This window comes from Trichophyton verrucosum (assembly GCF_000151505.1).
Source record: "Trichophyton verrucosum HKI 0517 chromosome Unknown contig00360_1.f1.exp, whole genome shotgun sequence".
NCBI lineage: Eukaryota > Fungi > Ascomycota > Eurotiomycetes > Onygenales > Arthrodermataceae > Trichophyton > Trichophyton verrucosum.
In genome coordinates, this window is record NW_003315402.1 from 1 (window position 1) to 20,550 (window position 20,550).

The 20,550-nt window shown below is 46.7% G+C and overlaps 7 protein-coding genes and 1 non-coding gene across 8 annotated transcripts; 4 read left to right on the forward strand and 4 right to left on the reverse strand.

The window, feature by feature from the left end:
- Window positions 1-1,312: 1,312 nt before the first annotated feature.
- On the forward strand, window positions 1,313-2,677 carry TRV_04629 (uncharacterized protein; the record flags this gene model as incomplete). Its single annotated transcript, XM_003021152.1, has 2 exons — window positions 1,313-1,639; window positions 1,715-2,677. The coding sequence occupies 2 exons, from the start codon at window positions 1,313-1,315 to the stop codon at window positions 2,675-2,677; spliced, it is 1,290 nt and encodes a 429-aa protein (XP_003021198.1).
- A 1,158-nt stretch (window positions 2,678-3,835) lies between these two features.
- Window positions 3,836-5,960, reverse strand: TRV_04630 (uncharacterized protein; the record flags this gene model as incomplete). The annotated part of the gene is made up of 2 exons (XM_003021153.1): window positions 3,836-4,971; window positions 5,039-5,960. The coding sequence occupies 2 exons, from the start codon at window positions 5,958-5,960 to the stop codon at window positions 3,836-3,838; spliced, it is 2,058 nt and encodes a 685-aa protein (XP_003021199.1).
- A 2,707-nt stretch (window positions 5,961-8,667) lies between these two features.
- On the forward strand, window positions 8,668-9,767 carry TRV_04631 (uncharacterized protein; the record flags this gene model as incomplete). The annotated part of the gene is made up of 3 exons (XM_003021154.1): window positions 8,668-9,229; window positions 9,286-9,560; window positions 9,660-9,767. The coding sequence occupies 3 exons, from the start codon at window positions 8,668-8,670 to the stop codon at window positions 9,765-9,767; spliced, it is 945 nt and encodes a 314-aa protein (XP_003021200.1).
- A 501-nt stretch (window positions 9,768-10,268) lies between these two features.
- On the reverse strand, window positions 10,269-12,122 carry TRV_04632 (uncharacterized protein; the record flags this gene model as incomplete). Its single annotated transcript, XM_003021155.1, has 2 exons — window positions 10,269-11,963; window positions 12,024-12,122. 2 exons carry the CDS (start codon window positions 12,120-12,122, stop codon window positions 10,269-10,271), a joined length of 1,794 nt encoding a protein of 597 aa, XP_003021201.1.
- Window positions 12,123-12,528: 406 nt separating this feature from the next.
- Window positions 12,529-12,602, reverse strand: TRV_04633. The gene has a single exon. It is a non-coding gene; the product is annotated as a tRNA-Val (tRNA).
- Window positions 12,603-12,774: 172 nt separating this feature from the next.
- Window positions 12,775-13,932, forward strand: TRV_04634 (uncharacterized protein; the record flags this gene model as incomplete). Its single annotated transcript, XM_003021156.1, has 1 exon — window positions 12,775-13,932. One exon carries the CDS (start codon window positions 12,775-12,777, stop codon window positions 13,930-13,932), a length of 1,158 nt encoding a protein of 385 aa, XP_003021202.1.
- A 296-nt stretch (window positions 13,933-14,228) lies between these two features.
- TRV_04635 (uncharacterized protein) lies at window positions 14,229-15,460 on the reverse strand (the record flags this gene model as incomplete). The annotated part of the gene is made up of 2 exons (XM_003021157.1): window positions 14,229-14,748; window positions 14,859-15,460. 2 exons carry the CDS (start codon window positions 15,458-15,460, stop codon window positions 14,229-14,231), a joined length of 1,122 nt encoding a protein of 373 aa, XP_003021203.1.
- Window positions 15,461-18,038: 2,578 nt separating this feature from the next.
- TRV_04636 (uncharacterized protein) lies at window positions 18,039-20,462 on the forward strand (the record flags this gene model as incomplete). The annotated part of the gene is made up of 2 exons (XM_003021158.1): window positions 18,039-19,938; window positions 19,996-20,462. The coding sequence occupies 2 exons, from the start codon at window positions 18,039-18,041 to the stop codon at window positions 20,460-20,462; spliced, it is 2,367 nt and encodes a 788-aa protein (XP_003021204.1).
- Between the last annotated feature and the right edge of the window lie 88 nt (window positions 20,463-20,550).

Genomic DNA, 20,550 nt, shown 5'->3' on the forward strand with positions numbered 1-20,550 from the left:
GTATACTTTTATTATTTAGTTATTTATTAGAAGTTATAATAAATAAAATATTAAATATATTAAATATTTTTTAACATTTTATAGTTTAAAAATAATGAAGTATATATTATTTTTAAATACTTTAGAAGCTATTATTATAATAATAATAAACAATTATTTAATAAGTTACTATTTTATTATATTTTTATTTTTATAATTATTTAAATATTACTATATTTCTTTATAATAAAGTTTTATTTAAAAAATATCTACTATTAAATAATATATATTAAACTAAATTAATAATATAAATACTCCTTTATATAAAAGTTTTAATAAATAATAATAATTATAAATATAATAGAATTTAATATTATATATTATTTAGTCTTTATATTTAGTAATATAAATTTAATAAGTAATTAGTAAATACTTAGTAAGTACTCAGTAATATAAGTAAATTTTATATTTAAGAGCATTTATTATTTATTCTTTTTTAGCCTAAATAAAGTTCTTAATAGAGTTTATATAAATAAGTAAATAAAATCTATATTACTTTCAGTTTATCCATTATCTAGATAAATTTACCTATATCTATAATAAGTAAATTTCTAACCCATCAAATTTGATTCAATTTATCCATCTTTATATTTAAAAATAGTTAATAACTAATTTATAGCTAGTTATATACCACTTCGTATATAGGTAATTTAGATTCTTTAGTAAGGTAATACTTATAATATTTTTAAGACTAGTTAGTAACTAGTTTATAACTAGTTAAGGATTAGTTAAAAAGACTTATATTCTTACTAAAGTTCTTAGCTATTTTTATTAAAATAAGGGGATAAGTAAATAAGAAAAAGCTATAAAAAGTAGTTAGAAAGTAATTACAGAGTAGTTAGTAGCTATTTAAGTAATATTCTTACCTACAGGCTAGGGGGGGGGGGGAGTAAGGTACTATTTCAAAGTTGTTTTTTATAACTTTGATTAGCTTGGCGTGGCTTTATTTAGCAAGGTTAGCTTACCTTTATATGATTATATAAGATATTACGTAAAAACTTAGAGTTTGGGTCGACCGAGCTAAGCGAAGGGGTCAGCTGAGCTGTAGCCTCTGGCGGGAGCGGACTAAATATTGAGAAAAGCGAGCGAGACGAGGAGAGACGTTGAGGAGTGAGGAGCTTGTATGGCTGGCGAGCCTAGTTATTTATAGAGACAAGGACAGCTGGACTGAAAGATGCGTCGCTGGTCCTGCATCTGCCTCCTCTTCTACTAACAACACCGCCAGGCATCACTGACAAAGAGTCAGACGGACACAGAGACGGGTTTTTGAGCTATGGCTGCACCACACAGTTCAGAGCCTGAGAAGGTCTCAATCTCGCCGTTGCTCAAGAGCTTGGCATATCCTGATGCCAAACACATCAAGGCGCCTGCTGGCGAGATAGCTGCTGCTTTTGCCCTCATCTTCGAGGACAGGCTGTCTGCGATACAGACTGCGGCACTGCTCACACTACTGCACTCGACGGGGCTAGATAAGGACCCTGATGTCATTGCCCAATGCTCTCAACGTATGAGAGAAGCTGCCACACCAACGGAGAAGGGCCCGTTGCTTGCAGTACTCGAGAAGCGAGGCCGAAAGGAAGGCTCCTACAATGGCGGATTGGTACGTAGTTGAGACACCCAGCAATCAATGACGGCTCATGGGTTGGTTGCTGACGGTTTTTACCTGTCAATATAGTGCGATATTGTTGGAACTGGCGGCGACCACCACTCGACGTTCAATATCTCCACAACCTCATCAATCGTTGCATCGCCTTTCCTGATGACAGCTAAGCACGGCAACAGGGCGCAGACATCCTTCTCCGGGTCCGCAGATGTCCTTATGCACGTTACCCCTACTGCACCGAAGATCGAAGCCGTCAACGCAGGAAACCTAGCCAAAGTCCTCGAACAAACAAACTATGCCTTCCTGTTTGCTCCTATCTTCCATCCGGGCATGATGTACGCAAACCCCGTCAGAAGAGGCCTTGGCTTGAGAACAATTTTCAACCTCATGGGACCCCTGGCCAACCCTGTAGACTGGGCCATTGAAGCTCGAGTCGTTGGCGTAGCGTACCAGGCTCTCGGGCCCGTATTCGCAGATGCTCTGCGTCTAAGCGGCGTGACAAAGGCAATGGTCGTATGCGGAGAAGAAGACCTAGACGAGATCAGTTGTGCCGGCAAGACCAATGTCTGGAGAATTGTTGAATGTGACCCCTCAGAGGCTACTCCGGTCACCCCGACGCAGGCATACGACGCAGAAGGCAACGAGAAAGTGTTGAAGCCAACCAAGATTGAGAAATTCTCCATCGAAGCCGCGGACTTCGGGCTACCTCCTCACCCGTTGTCTGAAGTCGGCGGTGGTAAAGGGCCTCAGGAGAATGCACTCAAGTTGATAAGCATCCTGCGAAACGAGTTACCTCGTGACGACCCCATCTTGCATTTTGTATTGATGAATGTTGCTGGACTTCTGGCCATCTCGGGAGTCTGTGAAGCCGACACTAGTAACATGGGCCCTGGGGATGATGGTAAAGTGATCACTGAACGTGGGCCAGGTGGGCTCAGATGGAAAGAAGGCCTGAGACGTGCTCGTTGGGCCATCGAGAGCGGCGAAGCATATAAATGTTTCGAACAGTTTATCAAAGTGTCCAACACATTTTGAGCTAGGGGAAGGGTAACATTGTCATAGACAAGGCAGGTAGCCGCTGTTGCCATTTTTTTGTTTCTTTTGGGATTTAAATCTTGCACTTGATGTTCTCGGATATGTCCTTCATTTTTAATATTTTTCTACCTTGGAATATCTCCAGGTACTTTGGTTCAAATATCATCTAGGAATAGAGCAATGTCCTACCACTTTGGTAGCCAATTCACCTACAATGTCAGTCACGGGTTAGAACAACAATGAAAATAGAGAAATGAAAAGCCAAGAACTTTCATAAAATATTATTTTAGCATTTCAGCGGGAAAGGCTCTGTGGTTGTCCAAGGAAGATTCCGTCGACTTTTCCCAAGTAATGTTGTCATATTTTATGCAAAGAAGATGAGAATAAAACACACAGCTAATGCCGGCCATGACACCTATATCCCCGCGCGCCAAAACTGATAAAGGAGAGTAATCGTAGTAATCGCCGTAAAACACAATCTATCGAGCTTGGAATTGTACCATTCTGCCAGAGTAACAACGTTAGCCACAGCCCTTATATATAGAAAATTGCGAAACCGCAAACAGCTCACCTCTTAGTTCTCTCCTTGTATAGTACTCGATGACCACACTCCTTGCATCTGATTTGATCGTTTCGTTTCATCGAGACGCGCGAGCTGCAATCTCCGCAGATGTAGACGACTGATAGGACCTCACTGCCGGTGGCTGCGCTGGCGGTGCTTGTGGATGTTGGGCCCTGCTGCGTGAGCGAGGGAACCTGATAGGCTTCTCTGGACATTTTGTAGGTTATTAAGGTGCTAAAGGTCGTTCGTCTATGTGTTTTGTCAGGAGTTCTATCTCCGGTTATGTCTGTTCTTGTAGTTGCCTGTCTGCTTGCTTGCTGGTTTGGTTAGGACGTTTTTTTTATTGCTAAGAAAAAAGAGTAGAGGGTGATGATTATATAAGCAAGTAGATAAATCACGTGATAAGTATCCCCCCATACTTCCTAATTAGGAAAAAGGCACAGGGGTGGATAAATACACACCCCCTGATGCCATTCTCGCAGGGCTTATCAAGTCAAGCATGAAACAACGAAGAAACTATTCTTAAAGCCGTACTCTCTTCTTCTATGTCTATTCATATATACCTGGTTCGTACATTACTATCTTTTTAATAATATTTACTCATCGCACTTAGTTACAGTGTCATCCTTTTCGGCGTGAGAATTATCACAGACGTATATCCAGCACTCTGGATTAGTACAGTCAGCGTGTTTACACTCATCTCTGTAGCACCTATCGCCATGGAGTTGTTTACTACCCCCAGAGCCGAGACAGTCAATGTCATCTTGCTCAGTATGGCCGCAAGTGCCACATAGAACTCCCCAGCCCTGATCTTCTTCCTGGAGAGGCGTTTCGCACTGAGTGGTAGGGGTACAAGGCATATGTTTATGTTCAGGGGTTAAACTCCCATTGATATCTTTGTCCTTGGCCGATTCATGACGCGAGTTGGTATCCTCCTCGGAGCAGTCGCTAGATGATATACTAGCATCAGATGGCCGTGGAGCAAGCACAGATTCGCATCTGTCAGATTCAGCACTTCCATTGAAAGCACTAACACACCACTCAAAGTTCCAAACACCTGGTACCAGAAAATATTGGTCACTGGAGGGTTTGCTCTCTGTGCCATTGACCCTGCAGAGCTCGCTATCCGGCTCATTCACATTGCGGAACCATAGCTGATAACCAGCAGCAGCAGGAGAACCAGTCCAGGTAAGGTGAGCAGAGGTTGCATCTTTAGCTGTAATTTTCAAGTCAGTAGGTATTGGCGGAGTGCCTCGGCCGACGGTGACACTTCGGACTCCCTTGGGAAATCCTCCGCCAGCACCGTTCCAGGAAACGATGGCAAGTTGATAATGATGCCCCGGGATAAGGTCATCAACATGAGCTGGAGATTCCTTGAAGCCTGCACTAGTGATGAAAGTATGTTTTTTATCTTTATCCCAGTACAGAATTTCATATTCCGTGACATTAAAGCCGCTAGGACAAGAGTCCCATGAGATATCGAATCCAGTAGTGGTAGCATTAACTATCACATTATCGGGGCCAGGAGGTGTTTTGGGTGTTGATTTGGCCGATTTAATAGCCGTCCAGCGGCCTTTTAGTGCATTGCCTGCACTTGCACGTACTTGAACCTCATAGACCCATCCTTCCTGTGTCCACTGAGAGTCCCATCGATTCGAAGATACACTGCTGGTGTGAAACTCTGTGATTCCTGAGATCCTGGACCGGACATCGTAGCTCATCGCACCGTATACTAAAACTAGTTAATTGGGGTGTTCATCCGTGAGTCCATACTGAAAAAAAAGGAGACTGATACGTACTTGCATCCCAGGAGGCGGTGACTCCCCCAGGGCTAGAGACTACTCTGAAATTCTTTGGGCGAGGCAAGGACCGCTTCGGTACATTTTTGGGTATTACCAGCGGGGCTGAACCAATATTGAAATCTCTAACCAGGGTGAGTGAGAATGCGCGTGCAATTTCATATTCTCCAGTCGCATTTGGATGAAGGCCATCGTAGCCTGCAGGACATCCATCAGGGCCACAGCCATAATCCTCACAGACCTCAACAAGATGAATCGGAGAGTCAGCCGTACTCCACTGTGGTATAGCACAGCGAAGCAGGTTGTTATATTCTCGAGTGGAACAGGGCAAATCTTCTCGCCCACCGATCATCAGCCGTTGAGGAACATTGGCAATAGCAAGCTTGAGAAAGGGATTAACCCTGCGAGCGTTATCAACCAATGTTTTAATGCTTCTAAGCGTTCCAAGGGCATCACTTTGAAGCCATCCCAGGTCATTGAATCCCAGCATCAAAAGCATCAAATCTGCCGGATGGGCCATCAAAACATCCTCTATCAAATCTTTATCCAGCGCAGCGGTTCGCCCCCAGACGGCGAAGTGATGGCTGTCAAAATCCGCCGATACACCACGCGCATAGCCCCCATCTACCTTGACACCCTGTCTAGGCTTAGGGGAGCCATAGAGGGGAGGAGGCGATGGCGGCTTGGGCCTGTCTGGCTGGACGGTGCCAGTGTAGGGTCCGACAAAGGTGATAGTGACATTCTGTTCACGAAACCACTGCCAAATGCGATATCGCCAGGTCCAGTCCCCTTCGTGGCCCTGGGTCATAGAGTCGCCCACGACAATCAGCTTGAGGCCCTTGTCCCCTGCTGTCGATGAATTTTCAGCATCTTGATCGCCAACCAAAGGTACGTTTGTCTGCTGAATTGGGAGGTCGGACATATAGGTTGGGATGTATAACGCTATGCACTGCTCTTATCACAGGGCAGGCTAACAAACAGGTTATTGACGTGCTTCCTTGAAAAACCAAAGGCAAGCTGATTGTCGTTAGGTAACTAGTTAGTTACGTGTACGTCAGATAGTGGCAAAAGCCCGGGTCCATGAAGATAATCACTAACTCAATAACTAACTATCGGGTTTAACTAAAACATCCGCTATGGTCTGGCTTCTTCCCTTCTTCTTCTGACTTTGTTATTCTCTTCTCTTCTCCTTTTCCATAGCCGGTGGTCAGTTGACTGGTGTTAGGCAGATCATCATCTCCCTCACTTCAACACACAACTCCTATATCACTAACTTACTGTACCCTTCGAAGCGCGTTTATTATACCCAGCTATGCCTCAAACCAGCCCTTCTATATCAGCAGAGTCGGCGGCGATCAGAACGTAGTATCGCCTCCCAGGAGCTCCTCTGACACGACTACAACTTCCAACACGACCAATATAACCAGTTCGAAACCTGACTCAAAGATAGACTACGAGTATTTAAAAACGCTAGATTCTCAGTCGTTAACTGCTTATGTCAAAGCTATGTCGGAGAAAGAAAGAGAAGAATTTTGCAGAATGTTAAGCATACCTTGTGAGTTATCTCTTATTGCCTTTAAGGATTCTAACTAATATATATATATATATATATTTTATTTTTTATAGGTTATAAAGGCCCTTCGATGCCGTATGATGACTCCTCAGACATTGCATTTGAGCAAGGGAAACCGCTTCCAACCCTCGGTTCCAGCTCAGACACTGCTATATCCCATCCCACTCATTTACCTTAGTGGTCATTCCTTCTATCATACCCAACCGCTCCTTTTATCATAGGTACTATAACCCATCTCTTATCTGCTCCCAGTCCCATGCCCTGTTTGGCTCCTGTTTTTATATACATCTGCTCTTCCTGTCCATATATGCTCATACATGGATTCGTCCCTCCAAGCAGGAATCATAGATCAGCCGAACTCCGTCTATCGAAACTCCTGGGCTACGTCGGTATATACTTCTCCTTTTATGGTCGAGTTTTTGCTCGGAGTGTTACATTGGACATGATTTTTTATTCTATGATCTCAGATTGTATCATCGAGCATCGTTATACCCAGACGGCATAATCGTTGATTCCATGGCCTGTAATCTCCTCTCTGGAACTGAGGGAGAAATTTTATCTGGCTACAAGGGATAGTGGAAATTTTTTTTAAATCTCCAAACCTTCTTAGCTTCAAAGTAAGTAATTATTATACTGATAGTTTTAATAATATGCCCGCTAATATAACGCAGGCCAACAATAGCACATTATTCAATAATTTTACTCCACTAAAAACCCGAGAGGAAGCGGTGATTAAGTGTCTGCTACATCTGGTTATGGGGTCAAAGTGATTGGCTCGGATTGTTTGATTAACGAGCTTTCAGCATCTAGCAAGCGCTCAACAATATTTAGAAGACGATGCTCGGTATGATTGCTGAACTTAACGGTGGTATCTTTGCTGCGAAAGGCAAGACGATGGAGAAGTAGATCTGGATTGATCAGCATCCGTGAAGCTAGATGGAGATGCTGAACCGAGTGGTGGCTCTCCGGTTATTCCCAAGCTAAAGTGGTGGAGTATATGATTGCGGCATGAAGGAATAGCATAGTCCTTTGCGTTAGGCAGTCGAGCTTGAGCTTCTGGTGCGTATGATGAGAAGAAGATATGTTGGTTAACTCGCTAGTTTTATCTGCGATTTTTCAGCCTCATAGTTACCTAGGATAACTAACTCGCTAGTTTTTCCTGTGGCCACCTGAATTCTAGCTTGTCAATTTGCTCTTATTTCTTGCCCTTGCTTCAGAGCTGCATTTTTGGAACCGTGAAGCCATATCCTAGAAATCCAGAGCCTTAAGCTCATGTCCCGCTCGCCTCCCTCTGCAAGTCATGGACTGGATGCATCGGACCTGCAGCAGCATTCAGATATCCCCCGGGCAGCCCCTTCCTCCCGCCATGCCAGACTGTGGCCGCGGGCTCGACTTGCTCTTTGCCTGCAGAGCGTCGAGTATAACTGCGGCGTCCCAGGCCCGTCTCTCCATTGCTGACTCTGCCGCTGGATATTCAGGCAAGACGGGGCGTATTATCTCTATCTGTTAGGGCGCCGTCACACTGTCACTTTCTCTATATCTTTTACTCTCTCAACGCCGTCATTCCTTCTGATATATACCTGCAGAGCATAGCACGATGAGTTACGGACAGGCCGGCACTCCTTATGGTGCACCCGCAAGGAACCAGACTGGTCCCTACTTCAGTCCAGGATATGCATATCCCCCATATTATCCAAGAAACAGGAATGGCACGCCACGGACAGGTTGGAACGGCCCATTTCCTCGCTATCGTCGGTATAATAATCCACAGGTATTCATGCGGCCTGTTCTGTCTTACCCTAGAGCCATTCCGAGGTATCGTAATCGTCGGCAGAACGAGACGTGGACGGGCTGGGGGCAAAGCCAATATCCGCCGCCTACGCCAGCATTATTGCCTGCATCGCTCCACGACCGCTCCGCCGATAGGTACAGCGTTTCAGCCTCTCCGGGACGGGTTCCACGGGTGGTTCCAGATGCTTCGCCGGAGAACGCGTTTAGTGAGATCGTGAATGGAGCGTTTGACTTGAAGAAACCCCCCCTATTCCCGGGGAAGACGATGGCGGACATTGATACCACTCCTGCATCAGACAGATTATTACAGCAGTCAAATCCCTTTGGATATCAGAAGCAACAGCAGGGGAAACGAGCTGCCTCTTCTCAAATCACAGCTCCAGCAGAGACCTACAAGAAGCCTAACTCTTCTTCTTCTTCTGGTGGAAGCAGCCGATTTGGATATGAGAGTAATACATTCAGTCCAGGGGAGTCTGAACTTTCTACTCTAGCCCATCTGATACAGCAGAATACAAAGCAGTCAGCCGAGCTGCAACAACTCCTCTTTGAATTCTTGAAACAAAAGCAAGAGGAATTGAATAGCCACCCAGCTAGCAGCTCTCGCTCTGACAACGTGCAAGAGTCCACTGATGAGAATGATGGAATGCTAAGCCCTGGTCCACATGTTGCAAATGGAGGTGGTGAAAGTCCTGACCCTCCGCATGGAAGTAAGAATAATTTCAGGGGCCACATGATAGAAGGCGTCGAGTCAGCTTCCGATTCAAGGTCCAACTCGGATTGCGAGAGTAAATCTACCGTGCCAACTTCAGTAGATGCAAGATCTCTCGGTATGTCACCGAGTAGCCCCTTACTAGTGTATAACCCGATACTTACACATCTATAGCAGATGGTGCTAGCTACCCCAAAGATCAGCAGGAAAAGTCTCTTATCAATGCCATCGGCACTCTCCATCATCTCTCTAGCTCTGAAGACTCGGATTTGTCCGAAGATTCTGGCGAGCGGAAGAACCGCTTTGAACGACCCCCTAGAAAAGGAAGATATGAGTCTACGGACGCTGATAACCGCCGTACCTGGCAGCGCCATTATGGCACAGGCCTTTGCCAACGAGCCCCATCTCCAGGTGGCAGTCCTTCGGGAAAACAGGTTGAATTCGATTTCGTGAGTATTATAATATTGCTTAAGAGGTAGAGTACATAATTGAATACTTACTCTTGTCTTGCAGCTCCCGAAGCATCCATCTCCAGGAAGCCCACATAGTTCCACCGACAGCGTAAGACATGTCCAAACTCTTCTAACCCCTTCCAATCGATACTCATCCAGGCCCTCGTTCGAGATGTCGAGCCCTCAATCTTCTTCTTTGGATGAATCCCGGACCCTGGGTCGATGCGTGCCTTCAGAGTTGGCATCGCATTATTACCATAACTATGCCCGTCCAAGTGACCTTTCCTACGAATCCTGGGATAGCAGCCCGAGATCTCCATGATCTTCTTCGCAGTGTCTGATACCTACATGAGGAGGCAATTACGAGGTATCTAGTCCCGAGAGAAAAGAATAAAAAGCAGAAGCGCACCCTGTCTTTCTTTCCAGCCTATCTCCCCTGTTTCTACTATTCTTAAGTCACTTTCCCTTATACACTTTGTTTGGTTTTACGGTGGAGTCGCCTTTCTTTCAAGATTCTAGCCCAACAACAATAGAGATAGACCAATAATTAAGGCAACGATTCTATTTTTTTCGAGGTAAACCATGCGGTATGCAGTCTAATCAGAACTCCTGAACCACCCAATGCCTAAGTATGATATCACCAGACGCAGCGCTTAAATGACACTGTCCATATGCTAGATCGTACTCATTATAGTATGCATGCATTTACCAACCGCCACCGGCCTTGCCAGCCAACTCCGCAACACGAGCTGTATCTATGCTTCCTGCAAGACCTTTTTGTTTCCCTACATCACTCTCCACCTTACGGTAGGTGGTATATACCAGATCCTCGAGAGGAACGCCAATCATATCAGACCAATACCTCAGTATGGAATGTATCTCTTCAGCAGAAGACATACGATGTGGTTTATCCACTTGGCCGCCGTCCTCCGAGGAATCAGAATAATACGCCTCGTCAACTCGAGCAAGCCACGCCCGTTGATCATGAGGTGTTGGTTTTGAAGTCGGCTCCAAAGCACTGCCTTCAGGCAAAGCCAGTGAAGAATTCGCCTGTCTGGCATCTTCAAGTCGAATCTGACCTCCACCATTCGTACATCCACCCGGACAAGCCATAACTTCAACATAAGCAAACTCGGTCGGGGGTATAGGAGCACCTGGCTTTCCATTAGATACCGGTGCAGGTCGTGCCCTGGTTCCAGAACCATTGACTCTTGAGCCAGGTAGTCTCGAGGCTCTAGCCGGCTTCAACTTGCGAACTAGATTCTGGATGTTTCTGAACCCGTAGTACCGCGCTGCTTTGATGATTGGTTCGCCGGTTGCTGAGACGAGGGTATATTCAACTACATCTGCGTTGCGGCCTCTCTGGGATTGAATAATGCTATCGGCATGTTTGGATTGGTAGGTTGTAAGGAGATGATGGAGGTATCCTCCTGATGGTCCTGCAGCTGCAGGTTGTGTGGAATGTAGAGTATTATTGGTAGAAAGGAATTTGGCGATGGTTTGGTCGGGAAACGGGGTCGAGAGGTGTGTTGGTAGTGGTTCAAGGGGTAAAGATGGAAGAGAGATGTTTCGGGATGAAGCAAGCATAAGCAATTCCTTGGAGGTAATGACACAGTCGACGTCTCTGACAGGGGAACTGGCCGTGTCTAATGCCTCCCCTCTCCAAGAAACATCCGTTAATTCCTGTCGGCTTGCCTCGAGCTTCTTGTCGAAACATGGCATTATCGCAAGATGCCATACTTGAGACGGTGATATATTGAGCTTCTTGCTTATAATGGTCTTGAGGAAAGTTCCCGTCAAGGCCTGAGGAGACTTCAAGCGTGATAGATGAGGTAGAACGTGCGGATGAGTTTTCTCCGCATAGCATATCCATCCTGGACAAGATGAGGCGAGAATAGGTCTGTTAGGCAGAGAGAATTTGTCGGATTCATCATGTGAGGTTGTTGGTGCGGCATCATTTAGTGATTCGGTGACTTCAGCTGTACTGAGCTCCAACACAGCCTGGCGCATGATATTAGTGTCGACAACCCATGAAAAGCCACTACCATGTTGTCCGCCTGCCCGCAGGCCGTTTGGTCCACTAAGAAATTGTTCGATCATATATCCTGCATTCGTTTCCGATATACCATAGGTAGCAGCCAAGCTGGCCCGGACCTGCGGGCTCACGCTGGCAACGAAAATCTTCCCATCTCCGGCTTCTATTCTACCCCCACCATCGAGCCGTATTTCGGGGTTTGCGTCAAGGGTGTTTAACACTTCCGCATGCGACTGTAACGACACCAGCACTGCTTCAGCTGATGTGACACAGCCTGAACATGCCAGACAATCCGTAAGAGATATCTGAGCTGGCGGGGGGTTCTGCTCCTCCAGCTTATCTTCCGTCGTCACTTCATATGGGTTCTACAGGGAATATTCAAGTTAGCCGGGTGTACCTTGGAAAGTGTACTGCAGATGACTCACCTCTTCCTGCTTCTTCGGCAGTGTCTCAACTGGCTTTATACAAGCAACTCCTGGCGATATGAAGTCATTCAAATCATCCGCAGACAGAATCGCGCTCATCTTGACTCATTTGCGGTGGCCGAACAACCGCCACCGGTAATTATTCAGCCCGCCGAACTCTCGACCCGTAGAAATATTCCAATAAAAGGCGTATAATATAGTGGTTTCATATAGAAACGAAGAGGAAAGGAGCTGTGCAGGACTGCGATATGAACGTAAAGTGAAATCAGGCCATAAACGAGCTTTGTAATAGTTATGCAAGCATCTCTTATCAGATGCGTTATCGGAGCGAAAAGAGCAAAAGGTTTAAATAAGCTTTGTCCAATCAGAATGCGGCTAAACTTAATATCGCTTATGTAGCACAAAAACTGAATCGCGGGAAGGATTTGACAGAAATGACAGGGGATGAGACTTCAGTAATTAAGAGCAGGGAAAAAAAAAAGAAATAAAAAAAAGAAATTGAAAGTGACCAAACTGAGGCTCGATCTCAGGACCTTGTCGGTGTTAACGACACGTGATAACCAACTACACCATTCGGCCTTTCTTGTGTGAATGTCGATCTCGCGAATGCACTCTTAAGTGGCTGTGGAGTCAGGCAAGGCTTCAGCCTGCCAGCGCCTAGGCATCTAGAAAGCGGCACAACAACAATAACCATGGAAGGCTGCAGGTAGAAAAAGACAACGAGAAGAAGCAGAGCGGTAGAAGGGACAACATGATGACCTCGCCCAAGCCAAAGATGGTCCAGACAGTGCTCAACTTTGGCTCTTCCCGCTCACTGAAAAAGGATACCCCCCAGATCATAAGAAGGGACCCTGACGAGGCCAGCAGCCTTGGAGATACCCTGCTCCCGGATAGTGGCATGGACTATGAGATGGATAACGACGAGAGTAGCAGGCTCGATAGCCAGACTAGTATAGCCTCAACCGACTGGCCACCTTCCCAAACGGCATCAGAAGCAACACAGACAGTACTATCACCAGCTCAGGATGCCATGAAAAGACGGAAGATCCTCCGTTGCATCGCTGGAGAGACGAGTACATTCTTGCCCGGTATACTAGAGATGGCTCCCTGGGCACCACCGAACGGATATCTATACTCTCCAAGCAAAATCTCACGGCTAAATGCAAAGTACTGTCCCCATTTCCCCAAGACGTCTATCCGGGTACACAACGCAGACTCTCTGGACACTGCTATCGCCCTAGCAAACTGTTCAAAATTTGTTACTGTGCGAGACAAGAAGCCGGTATGTGTGCTGAACATGGCAAACGCATTCCACGCCGGAGGAGGTTGGAAGAACGGAGCCCTGGCGCAAGAAGAAACACTCTGCTATCGAAGCAGCCTCAGCTTCACTCTTAAGCTACGATACTATCCTCTAGAGGACCTACAGGCTATATACTCGCCCACAGTCCTCGTCATACGCAAGAGTATGGACGACGGTCATGGCCTATTACCGCTCAACAAACCCGAAGAGCTGCCCGTCGTAAGCGTCATTAGCATAGCGGCGCTATGCGAGCCCAAATTAGCGGCTAAGAAGATACCCGTTCCTAACTCATCTGATGTGCATATCAAGGAGGTTTTCCGGAAAGTTGCCGACCGAGACCTGACCAAGGATAAGATACGTATGATTCTACGCACAGCGGCGTATAACGGCCATCGAAGGCTGGTGTTGGGTGCCTTAGGCTGCGGGGCGTTTTTGAACCCGCGTGAAGATGTTGCGGATTGTTTTGCTGAGGTGTTCAGTGAGAGTGAATTCGACGGTGGGTGGTGGGAGAGCATTATATTTGCTGTCATGGATGATTTGGAAGAAGGGAAGGATGGGGATGGGAACTACGGTGTACTTTATAGAAAGCTTCATGGCATGATGGTATGATTGAATGAGCGAGCATAATGATGATATATATGAGCAAGCCTACACGTACTCTGTCTGGTTATCTAGCGATAGTAAAAAATCTAGCACAAGACTTGTTTACAAGCCCAAGAGAAAAGAGAGAAAGAAAACATAACAAAGAAATTGGTATCTCAAGGCCGTTTCGTTTCCGATCAAGAACCGGGAATTGGCCTATACTACCGCCCGCAAACTCCTACATCGCCGACAAATAAACGCAGTAGACAATCGCAAAATAAAAGTATTCCATAGGCAAAAGCAACCGACAAGAGGCAAAGAGTTTAGTTCTTCGCTGCGGATCGACCCCTTCTTAACGGTACCTTTGGCGCCTCAGGTTCGGCTTTGGCTTTGGTAGCCCTGGATTTCTTCGATGCCGGCGTAGTTGCCGCACTATCTTCTTCCTTGACAGCTTTTGCAGCAGGTTGCTTACGCTTCTTGCTCGGAGTTGCTGGTGTGGATGCATCGGCGCCATCTTTTTCCTCGGCTTTCACTTTTGGAGTCGCCTTTGCCTTGCCTGCGGCCTTCTTAGGCTTGGTATCTGTTTCTTCCTCATCATCTTCACCGCCCTTCTTCTGCACCGATGGGACAACAGCACTTGTTCGGCCACCAACGGTGACGAAGACAATGGGCTCGCCACTGGGAAGTTTGCCCGCTGCACCTTTCTTTCCCTTATTCCATCGATGATGGAATAGCCAGTCCGTAGGGAAGTCAGAAGATTCTCCTTTCAGATCAACAGATACAGAACACACGTAGTTGATAGATGAGTGTAACTCCTTGATCTGACTGTCCCGGAGTGTATCACTGTATTGCTCAGGATGAATCCGGGCATGATATAAGATCTCATCTCTGCTTCCAGCGTTAGCCTCTTTTGTAGTTGGAAAATATATTAAAAGAAAAGATGTAAGACATACCCCATCCAATTCCCCAGTCCACTAATATTGGCCTGATCCAACAACAGAGCCTTTATAGGAACCTTCTTCCGCCGCACTAGAGCCTTCAACCAGTCTTCCGTCAAGATGGCCTTGTCAATGACCGGATCAGGCCCATTCTCCTTTAGAGGCGTATACTTCCGTATCTCGTCCCCGGGGCAATCTACAAGCCTAACACGGCCCAATCTCCTTGCATCCACAAACGCAGCCTCAGTCTTAGGCTCGTTATCCGTCTCAAGCAAGAACTTCCAAAACTTTGGAGGCCAAACGTCTGCCTCAAAGTTCTCGTCTTTACCGTTGCTGCGGTAGTAAGTGTTTTCACTCCTTATCTTCAGCCAACCCGTCATTCCAAAATGCATGACAGGGTGCGGAGGCGAAGACATGATCATCCAGAAATATTTGCCCTGCTGCCCAGCTCCTATGACGGTTTTCCCATGCATATGTTTCTTGAACTCGTCGGCACTGGTGCCAACCTTGCCGAACAGAAGGTCGTCATGGTTGGCTACAACTTTGGCAATTGTGTGTCCTACCAGATGCTTTTTGATATAGTTCACTATCCGTGCAACTTCTGCAAGCTCAGGCATTGTTGCTGGGTTGATGAGTTGAGCTCTTGGTGACGACAAGAAAAGCTCTAATGCACAGAATTTTGAATGGAAGCTGAAGCTGTATGAATTGGTTGACTTGGCTGCGCCTTCGAGTAAATGGTCGTTACTCTAACGGGCCGTTATATCGCAAAAGGAGCAGCTGGAGGTACACTTTCGTTGTGATTGAGAACTCGACTGGTGTTCCTGGTGAGAGATGAGCGGTGCAGTTCAAGGGTTGTCGCCGGAGATTAATACAGTAGCGGAATACTCATACCAAGCAATAAACGAAAATACCAATAAATGACCAATTTAAGACTTCTCTAGACGAGATACTCAATTCATTTCATATCAAAGAACGTAGTAAATACAAAAAGGAAGAGGACGGTCTTTGAGCGCCTCGTAGCTAGCTTCGTGTTTCCTTCGCGTGGATATCACCAACCAGCGAGCTCGATTCCCTGCCACCTTGGCGCCCGCCCGTCTAGGGTCTGTCCTTGAACATGACTCTGGAAGAACCGAGGGTTGCGTAGCAGGAAGGCCGAAGAAGAATTCAAGCAGGCCAAAAGCTGCGCCAGATATCAATATTAGTTTGCTCGTCTTTCCACTCGTCCTCGTCTCGACGTTGAAAAGCTGAAAAAAAGGGCTGAAAAAGAGCCGCGAGTCATGTGACGCTTTTTGATCCGATATCTCAGTCCATCAACCAGCAAGAAGAGAACAATTACAAACCGAGAGCTGAAGGGACCTGCAAGCCATAGAGCTCTAGATCTTGGATATCTACTTTTAAATTACTTACCCGACAGTTAAGCAGGCTGGATTTGCTCTGGGCTCGACAGTCAACCGGGACGTCGGTTGGCTCTGGACCGGGTGAAAGCAAGATGTCAAAGACCTCGACACAGCCGAAGCTATCACCACAGTTTTGTTTCAATGAACGGGCATTGAGAGGTGAGAGACACATCACCTTTGTCACTTCTGACGTAAGAGAAGAGCCATGCTGATGATGTACGGATAGACTTCCTTCGAATATCTCGGTCGACGGTAGACGACTCGATATCGCAGAGTTTGAATGCACTGGTGACTCCCTCCCGGCAGGGCTTTGACCCGTCCTCAACCACCGCCAGACAGACAGAACTACCTCGTCACGGCCAGGTCGAAGGAGGCAGATGTCAGACTTTCAAAGAGAAGTCCTGTTTCCCTCCTGGCAAGCTAGATCGGACGTTTTGACATACTGCGCCGGAGTTGCCACGAGCCCTGACCCTGACGACCCGGACCTGCTGCTCCGACAGGAAGAATCAGCGAGAGCTCGGGAGAGAGTGGTTGACGAGCGATTGGACCCTTACTCTGCCAGGTTCTTCCCCAGAGAGCCGCGGACAGAGTCTCTTGCCATGCTAATACGGAACGAGCGTGGTGTGGAGAGGATCGTGAGATCTCGTTCTTGGGATATAGTCGGAGAACGCTGCGGGAACTCGTTCGAGAGCTGGGAGGATGCTCTCAACCACTGGCGGGCAACGCGTGAGCAGTCTCGCTGACCCTGGACTTTGCCATCACTCGCCTGCTTTTATCTGCTCTTGAACCATTGACGGCCTGCATTACGCCTTGAGTGGAGCTTTAAAAAAAAAAACACTGTATAATTTCCAAACGGCGTACCGGCTAGAGACTTTATCTGATCTAAGTGCAGGATGCTGGAGAAAACTAATACTTGTCTGGTTAACTATTATCATTTGCATAAAAAGGCGTGCCTGTACGATATTGAAGCGACTCATGTATATATACTCTCGAATACCCCATTCAACCTGAATACGAAGCCTCAAACGAAGCTATAGACTTCTTATCAACCTCTACGCTAGCATCCTATTCTTCAACCCGCCTCGTCTTATTGTTCTTGCTTGTCTCTATTGATATCTTTGCTTTGAAAGAAACGCCAGCCTTGGGGGGAAAACTGGGTCACATGACCCTTCCCGGATAACTAAGCATTTTTTTTTCTTTTTTACTTTCTTTTTTTCGACTTGCACAAACAAGTTGAAGATAGAAATAAGATACGGAATTGAACCCAACGAACAGCGAATTGGTGACGAGTTACGGACGGCCGTCGACGAAGATACGAAGGGGTCCTTTGCTGCGACCAACAGGGTTTTCATTTACTATTGTCCCTAGTGCCGGTGCCGGGTTGAAGGGTCCCTTGCCTATTGTTCGTTCATACTTGGTGTCTGTCCCGCCAGTCACCTAGCCAGCCCACCACCAAATTCACGAACCTCCTGTTGGCCCTTGATTGATCGAGATATCCTATTTTCCTCTGTGTGATAGACCAGGCAGGGCGCCCCGAACTGTAGAATAGGGCGTCCATCATGCCTCAGCCATTGAGCTCCAAGGACGGCGCATTGTTCCGCCAAGTAGTCCGGAATTGCGAGAATAAACAATATAAAAAAGGTGCGGGCTTGCCTGCTATTCAGGACGGAAATGCTATTGAACCTTCCCCTTATTGTTCTGTTATCTGTGGCTCTGACAAGTCCTATTTGGGCATCTAGGACTCAAGGCGGCGGAGCAGATTCTTAAAAAGAACCCCAACCATGGCGACACACAGGCGATGAAGGGCCTCATGCTGAGCTATCAAGGTCAAGCAGAGGAAGCATTTGCACTGGCTAAGATGGCTCTCAAGAATGATATGAAGTCGCATATCTGCTGGCACGTCTACGGCCTGCTCTACCGTGCCGAGAAGAACTACGATGAAGCTATTAAGGCTTACAGGTTTGCCTTGAAGCTCGAGCCCGAGTCCCAACCCATACAAAGAGACCTGGCCTACCTACAAGCTCAGATTCGAGATTTCCAAGGATACATCCAGAGCAGAGCTACGATGCTTCAGCAACGACCCGGTGTCCGTCAGAACTGGACTGCGCTTGCAATTGCTTACCACCTTGCTGGCAACCTTTCGGAGGCAGAAAACGTGCTTACGACTTTTGAAGAGACTCTAAAGACGCCACCTCCACGAACGGATATGGAGCACTCCGAAGCTATTTTATATAAGAATATGATTATTGCGGAATCAGGCAACTTAGAAAGGGCTCTTAAGCATCTTGAGTCTGTGGGCAAGCAGTGCTTTGATATACTTGCTGTTATGGAAATGCGCGCGGACTACCTTCAACGACTTGGCCGAACTGCAGAAGCTGCTACTGCCTATGAAGCTCTACTAGAGAGGAACCCGGAAAACTCGCAGTACTATGACCGTCTGATTGAGGCGAAGGGAATATCCAAGAAGGATCACAAAGCATTGAAAGCTGTTTATGATTATTGGGTTGAGAAAAACCCGCGCGGTGACGCACCTCGACGCATTCCTCTGGAATTCCTCGAAGGAGATGACTTCAAAGAGGCTGTTGATGCATATCTTCAGCGGATGCTACGCAAGGGTATACCATCTACATTTGCAAACATTAAGACACTTTACGCCAACCCTGCCAAACTAGCTGTCGTGCAGGAGCTAGTAGAAGGCTACGCTGCCGGAAAGATCGATGACCAATCTAACGGATCTGAAGCAAACGGCGATGACTCTCGGTTCAAGGAATCAGTCCTCTACTTCCTCGCTCAACATTACAACTACCATCTTAGCCGTGATCTCGAAAAGGCAATGTCATACGTGGAGAAAGCCATTGAACTCTCGCCCAAGTCCGTGGAATACTGGATGACCAAGGCCAGAATATGGAAACACTATGGGAACCTCACCAAAGCCGCAGAAATCATGGAAGCTGCTCGATTACTTGATGACAAGGACCGATACATCAACTCAAAGGCAGTCAAGTATCAGCTTCGCCATGACGAGAACGAAAAGGGTCTTGACAATATGAGTAAATTCACTCGAAACGAAACGGTTGGAGGTGCACTTGGTGACTTGCATGAGATGCAATGTGTCTGGTTTTTGACCGAGGATGGAGAGTCATACTTGCGCCAACGAAAGCTAGGTCTTGCCCTGAAACGTTTCCATGCCATTAGCAATATCTTCGATATATGGCACGAAGACCAATTTGATTTCCACAACTTCTCATTACGCAAGGGCATGATTCGGGCATATATCGATATGATTCGATGGGAGAACCAATTGCGAGATCATCCATACTATATCAGGGCTGCTATTGGAGGAATAAAATCCTACCTACTGTTACACGATGAGCCGGATCTTGCCCACGGACCAATTCCAATTAACGGAGCTGATGGCGGCGCGGACAGTGTAGAGCGCAAGAAGGCCGTGAAGAAAGCTAAGAAGGAGCAGCAGCGGCTAAAGGAGGCTGAGGCTGAAAAGCAGAGACTCAAGAAAGCTTCAGGAACGGGCGGCGGCGGTGACGCAAAGAAGGAAGACACCGATCCTCTGGGCTTGAACCTGGTCCATACTTCTGATCCACTGAAGGAAGCGATGAAATTCTTGGGACCCTTGCTCGAGGCCTGCCCAGGTAACATCGACGCCCAGACCATTGGCTTTGAGGTGTATATTCGAAGAAGTAAGCATTTACCTTGACTTTCGTGACATAACCATCTTACTAACTGGACATTAACAGAGAAATACCTACTGGCAATCAAATGCCTGCTCGCTGCTCATGCCATTGACCCAAGCAACCCAACTCTACATGTTCAATTAGTCAAATTCCGCCAACAGTTCGACGCCGGTGCTGCAGGGGAGCTCACTCCACCAGACATCATCGAACTTATCAACGCTGAATTCGACCTCCTGCTACCTAGATCTACTGATCTAACCAAGTGGAATGAAGAGTTCCTATCTGCGCACGCAAAGAGCGCCCCTCATGTCCAGGCAGCACTAACAGTCCGCCAAATGCTTAAACCAGATTCAAAATCCCAGGCCGAGAAGGATCTCATCTCGTCCATTGACCTCGAAACCACCTCATTAGAGCAGGCATTGGCTGGTCTTAGCTTACTCGATGAATGGGGCAGCACAGCGGAGACAAAGGCTTCATATTCTACTAGTGCTCGCCGCAGGTGGGCTGAGGCATCTGTTTTTCCTCAGTGATGGAAAAAAACTCTACGTGGATAGAATCAGGAAGAAGGGGTGTTTCCATTCTTCACGTTCGTGAAATGTGTGTAACTATTCTGTCTTA